The 5,908-nt window shown below is 56.2% G+C and overlaps 3 protein-coding genes across 3 annotated transcripts in view; 2 read left to right on the forward strand and 1 right to left on the reverse strand.

Annotated features, from left to right (window-relative positions):
• Positions 1 to 1,156, reverse strand: part of SRPRA (SRP receptor alpha subunit) — a 14,826-nt gene extending 13,670 nt beyond the window's left edge. Inside the window, exon 1 of the mRNA XM_009273012.2 lies at positions 1,107 to 1,156. Coding sequence (XP_009271287.1) covers positions 1,107 to 1,156 — 50 coding nt within the window. The remainder of the gene's footprint in view (positions 1 to 1,106) is intronic.
• Positions 394 to 5,908, forward strand: part of EI24 (EI24, autophagy associated transmembrane protein) — a 6,567-nt gene continuing 1,052 nt past the window's right edge. Inside the window, exons 1-5 of the mRNA XM_009273014.1 lie at positions 394 to 1,297; positions 2,774 to 2,919; positions 4,546 to 4,606; positions 5,251 to 5,317; positions 5,617 to 5,741. Of these exons, the coding sequence (XP_009271289.1) occupies positions 1,256 to 1,297; positions 2,774 to 2,919; positions 4,546 to 4,606; positions 5,251 to 5,317; positions 5,617 to 5,741 (441 nt within the window). The 5' untranslated portion in view covers positions 394 to 1,255. The remainder of the gene's footprint in view (positions 1,298 to 2,773; positions 2,920 to 4,545; positions 4,607 to 5,250; positions 5,318 to 5,616; positions 5,742 to 5,908) is intronic.
• Positions 5,031 to 5,908, forward strand: part of STT3A (STT3A, catalytic subunit of the oligosaccharyltransferase complex) — a 50,034-nt gene continuing 49,156 nt past the window's right edge. The window contains 1 exon segment of the mRNA XM_019470379.1: positions 5,031 to 5,041. The gene's annotated coding sequence lies outside the window, so the exon portion shown is untranslated.

Raw genomic sequence — 5,908 nt, forward strand, 5'->3', positions numbered from 1 at the left:
GCGGTTGGGTCTCGCCGGATTTAACGCGTGCGTTTCCGAGCCCGAAGGGTGGCGAGGCGCGGCCGCCTGGAACAAAGAAAACGCTTGTTTTTGCCTTTTGTTTCTGCCGCGGCTCTGCCCGCGCGACCCGGACCTGGGATGCCTCGGACGCCCGGCTAAAGCGAAAAGACCCCGACGCCGTGCGCGGGGCTGAGCCTGCCCGCTTCCAAGGCTCGTTTTTAGGGTGAAGGTGCCTGCGATTGACTTGATGTCAACAAAGCTGGAGGCCAGTTCTGCTTCCGCAGTCTCATCCAAACTGGCATTCGCCGCTTCGCAGGCGCGCGGTTCAAACCCTGGCAGGTTTTGTCTCGGAATAACCAAAGTAAAAACCTTTTTTTTTTTTTTTTTGTCAATTATTTTTAATTGTTTGCATCCTGCGCTGCGTGTTACGGAGGAACAGCAACGCTGACATGTTGGGGCTGGAGACCCCAGCCTGCTCCAGAGCTGCCGGTAGCTCCTGCCTAGGAGAAAAAGAGCGGTTTGAATCCTGGTGGAAAAGCTCCACGAGTTTTATTAGCTGGTGATTTCCCCCCCCCGCCCTTAATTCAGACGCTGTCTGTATTTCTGTGGCGCTTTACAAGAAGCAGAAGACTTAGCACAAGGTTTTTGGCAAAGGGCTGTCTGGAGTAATTACTGCTTTGGGCAAAAGCTTACGGGACAGCTCAAGAGCAGCCCTCGTTTTGTCAGGCTCCTAATCGTAGACCTCGAGTTTCTTACCCGGCGCGCGAGGAAGAGGAGGCGTGGAGCTGTAAGGTCTTAAATTGACGTTGGGTTTAGCAAAGATGTTTTCACACCTCCCTGGGCTGGCTCTGCTGGCTTTTCTCTTCTGAAAATGAGCGGCACAGCATGTTGTTCGGAGAGATGTCCTGCTGCCTAGAAATACAGGCTCTGCTGTTCCTGAAACCCCGAATTCGTTAATGCGAGATACCGTGGAATTAACAGGCCGGGTCCTTTCTCGGGCCGTGTGCCTGAGGATGGTTGCCCGATGGGAAGCCAGCGAGGGCAGGGAAGCCTGTTGAAAATCGCCGGGGTGTGATTTAGCTTGTAACTACCCGGCTCAGACCGACGCTGTTAATGCCTGCCGCGGTCCGGTGTTTTCTCTCTCCGCAGGCTCCATCCGTTTCCCATCTCTCCAGGATGAGAGAGGTTTGGGTTCGGCTTTTCCCCTCTCCCTGTAGTTGATAGTTTCGGAACCAGAGGTGATGCTGGAGTCAAGATGGCAGACAGCGTGAAAACCTTCCTTCATGACCTCGTCAGGGTAAGTCTCCACGTTTCGGGCCCTCTGTCGTAGGGACCGGTCTCGTTTGCTTCGGTGACGGTGGGTCTTCCGCGGGGAGAACCCTCCTTCCTACCTCCTCAAGGGCGGATTGAAAAATGTGAAGGAAAAGGGGCTCCGGGTGTGCCTTAATGGAAGACGTCAGTTTTGTGAAGCAGAGATACCTGTAGGCAAGCTTTCCGCTTGCCGATGACGGCTAGATTTGACGCGGCTGCGCGGGATGCGTCGCTCCCCAAGTGTTTTCCAGAATAATTTCCTCCCGAGCTGGCCGTTGTGCCGCGTCTCTGTCGCAAAGGGCTCGGCGTTCGTCCGGGGCGCTGCTGACCCTGTGACGGATTTCCTTTGGGCAAGAGTTAAATTATAGCCCGTGTGAACATCACGGTTGTGTCACGGCGATGAGGCTTCGTGTGGACTCGGTGCTCCCACGCTGTCTTGTGTCAGCCAGCTGTAAATACAGGCTCAAAAACATCCGTGACATGACGCTAAGAAATAACTTGTTTTCAGAAATAACTTGTCCTGAAAAACTTGTTGGGTTTGATCTTAAAGATCTGTGGCGCGCTGGCTGCGATCTGAAGCGGGAGGACTTGCTGTGAAGCAGTGGGTGGGGCGGCCCGTCTAATTAATTTCCACCTCATTAGGTACCGGCAGCGTTGTGCTCTGCCGTTTCAGACACGCGTTTGGCGTCAAAATTTATCCTCTTTGGTGAAAAACTCCGTATACCGAACTGTCGTGTGGGTCACCTGGGTAGCGACGCTGTCCTGGCTCACGCTAGCGTCCTCACGGTCTTTATTTTGAAGTGAAATTCCGGTAACGATGGCTACGAGATATTTCTGGAGCTGGAAATCGCTGCTCGCGGAGTACTAGGAGGTGGCATTAGGAGCCTTTTAAATGAAGCGGGTTTGCACGGACGCGACTGATGCGAGGATGTTTCTGGGACGAGGGCAGATGCTTTTATTTGTAAAGGAGTAAGCATCAAGCTCGTACATACGGTCAGGCCACAAGGACGTCGCGCACCCTAAACATTTTGTATGATTCTGTTTTATTGGCCTTAGAAGCGCTGGCAGGGGATGAAGGGCTTTCTGCCAGACAGAAGAGACGGGCTGCGAGGGGTCTGACACTTCGGCTTTTGCCAAGGGTTATAAATAGCGGAGATTGGATGAGAAATCACACCTTTAAAAAAAAAAATAAACCACAAAACCCCCCCGCTGCTCCTAAAGATGCTGGAACGTGCGGTGATTTAGGTCACCGGGCTGCGGAAAACAGTCAGTGTTGCTGCTCCGGACCTTGGCTCCGGCTGGGCCTGGCGCTGGCTTCCCCCGCTAGCCGGGGAGCGAGGCTGGCCACCTTTTAAGTCCCTTTCCGTAACCGGGAGGTTTTCCATGGCCTGGGTCGGCCGCATCCCGTTCCTCTTCCCTCCGGGGTGGGGTGGAGTGTGACGGCCTCTCCTCGTGTCCGCAGGGAATTAAGGACTCCATCTGGGGCATCTGCACCATCTCTAAGCTGGACGCCCGGATCCAGCAGAAAAGGGAGGAGCAGAAGCGAAGGAGAGCAAACAGCGCGCTCGCCCAGCGGAGGTTTCACATGGAAGAGAAGAAGCAAGAGAAGTGAGTACGGGGCCCGATGAGTCGTCGGTCGGGTAATTCGCTTCGCTTCTTTTAGTCTGTTGAGGGCGGGGGGGAGAGAGGGCGACTCTGCCCGGAGCTTTGAGGAGCCCGATGAACTGCAAAACCTCCGCAAGTCGCAGTGATTTGGCAGTGCTTGTGCTTGTTTTTTTTTTTTTTCCTCCTAAATATCCGTCGTATCGCGGTGGTCTGGCTAAAAGGGAAGTTGAGGTAAGCGGGGTTCGAGAAATAAAGCCATTATTGTCGCCCGCGCTTGCGAAGATCTCCCCAGAAATGCTTGTCAGAACGGTCGGTGACCTGCCGCCTGGGCGTCGGCAGGAGCAGAACTTGGCGGTGTACGTTAGCAAATGGTTCGTAAACCCGATTGCACTGAAGGACGGAGCCAAGAAATACCAAAAAGGTGGCGTGAAACGCCCTTTCGCCGCTCTGTGTAATGAAACTGGAACTGCGATCGTGAGGGAGGAAGTCAGACCTTCGACGACGTTTGACAATTAAGAGCGTGCCGTTAGTTTGAAACGATAACAGAAGGTATGGAGCTACGCAAGCTGAAAGAAGGTGGATTTCTGGGCTTCTTTCCTTCCTGAATACTCGTGCTGTCTCTCAGAGACACGGTGGTGGTGTTGGCAGTCGTGGGATCGGGGAAGAAACGGCAGCTGGGGTCCGATTTACACGGCCGGGGCAGATCCGAGTATGGTTTTCCCCCCCCTCCCCACCCCAGCGCTTGCCGTGTTCTGCAGCCGTCTGCGGCGGTTGCATCCACTAAGGCTGGGAATGCCAGAATTGCCTCCGCGTGGGAGCAAAACAGCATCTGTTCTTGTGTCTGACTCCCAAACCGCGCTGAGGTGCTTCTCCGGCTGCCCTAATTACAGTCGGGCTGGCGCTTAGCGCGGCGACGTTTGGTCGGCAATACGCCTTTCGAGGCGTATTTACAAATTAACTCTGACGAGCTTGGCGGTGGTCTGACTTTATCTCGAGATGGTGGGAAGGTCTCCCGTGTCCCGTCATCCCGATCCTCCCCAGACCGCAGAGGTTCCTGCAGATGGGCTGCCCTTGAGGAATGATATATATATTGTAACGAAGTGCCTTTGGTAGCAGAAGCTGACTGGAAAAGTGCTGCAGGGTCCCACAGAGCCGCTCTCTTGCGCGTCCGTAGATAACGCTGCAAAGGAGAGAGAAGCCACAACCACCCCGAGCTGAAACAGCCTCTTCCCGGCACAAAAAAGCACCCGAAAAGCCCTAATTTCATTGTGGCAAGAGTTCGAGGAGAACAAAGCCCGACACCTCTAACAAATGATTGGAAATCTGGAAGAAAGCTTTGCTTTTCTTCCGTTTCAGTGCAGATACGGGGAATTAATAAAGGTTGGAAGAGCCTCCCTGATGTAAACCTTCTACGGACTGTGCGCCGGCTGGAGCCCGGCGCGAGTCCGTGCGGGGATTCCTTCCAGGATTCCCGTGTCCCGACAAAATCGGGTGCGTCGCTGGCGTTCAGCTGGTTGCCCGCCACGCTTCTAAGGTGTCCAAAATGTGGGACGGAAGCGGTTGTCGCTTGTTCGGGGACGTTTAGTCCGGGCGCTGGGACCTTAACGCGTCTCGCCCATCTCTCTGCAGTGAACCCCGGATCGTGAGCCGGATATTTCAGTGTTGTGCCTGGAACGGAGGGGTGTTCTGGGTAAGTGGGTGTTTTCCTTATTGTCCGTCTTTAAAAAACCCCGGGAAAGCCGGCGCCCCGCCCCAGCCCTCGTACGCCGTCGGTGGTGAGCCGTCGGCTGGGCCGCGGGAACCTGATGGGAGCCACCGACTTCCCGGTGCCGTATTTCAAGGGACCCGAGACGGGAGGTCGGACCGTAGGCTCGCTTGGGAAACCCGCCCGTTAAACCCCAGCTGCTTTTCCCAGTCTTTGAGGCCGCTCTTCGCCCAAACCTTCGGCTCCCGCTCCCTTGCGGCCTGGGGTATGGCTTTACCGAACCCAACGTTGAGATCTTAAAGGCGTTTCCTCAGCTCTGACCTCGCCGCGGCTGTTTCGTGGGGCTGAAATCCTTAACGGGGCAGCCGCTCCGCGGCCTAATAAATCGCCGGCTCCGTTTTTCCGCTAGGCTGCGGCCGGGTACGAGGAGCCGGCGTGGAAACGTTGGAAGGGAAGTGCTCAGCCGTAGGTTTTTGGCTGGGTTTTAAAAAAAGACACCCGCTGCGTTTATGGACCGCCGCGTGGGGGAGCGGGCGGAGGGTCTGCCCTCGGGTCGGTGCTTACAGGAGCACAAGAAACGGCCCTGCAGCGCCTCACCGAGAACCCTTCTTGTTTCTTTTTCCCCGTAGCTTAGTCTCTTCTTGTTTTACCGAGTCTTTATACCTGTCCTTCAGTCGGTCACGGCACAGATCATCGGTAAGCACCCTTCCCGTTCCTGTGTGGGGGGGCGCCGTGGGATCGGGGGGGGGGGGCGGGGTGGGGGGGGCGGCCCCGGCCACGAGCTGCCGTGGCTTTGTCCCGTCGGGCTCTTCCTCGCGCCGCCGGCCCCTTGCCTTGTTTTCCTCTTCCTCCCCCGCGCTAATCGGGGCCGTCATTACTTGTTTGGTGGAAAAGCAAAGGCTGGGGGGGGGGAGATCTCTCCTGTCCTCGACGTTTGTGATGCGAAACGGGGAGTTTCCTGAGGGGCTTCTTCTCCCTGCCCCGTCTTTTCGAAGGTGACCCTTCCCTGCACGGCGACGTCTGGTCGTGGCTGGAGTTCATCCTCACCTCCATTTTCAGCGCCCTCTGGGTCCTTCCCCTCTTCGTGCTCAGCAAGGTTGTCAATGCCATCTGGTTCCAGGTAGGTGACGGGAACCCGGACGAGCAAACGCGGGCTTGGGGGCGGAATTTCCTCGTTAGGGCTCGATCGGTGGGGTGGGGGGGTGGCGTTTTGCTGCCAGACGAAACCCCATCCCAAAAATGGGCCCTGGGCGCGCTCCCGGCGGGCGGAAGCAGCTCGCTACGATC

Source organism: Aptenodytes forsteri, unplaced genomic scaffold (assembly GCF_000699145.1).
Source record: "Aptenodytes forsteri isolate BGI_AS27 unplaced genomic scaffold, ASM69914v1 Scaffold126, whole genome shotgun sequence".
In the NCBI taxonomy this organism is placed as follows: Eukaryota; Metazoa; Chordata; class Aves; order Sphenisciformes; family Spheniscidae; genus Aptenodytes; species Aptenodytes forsteri.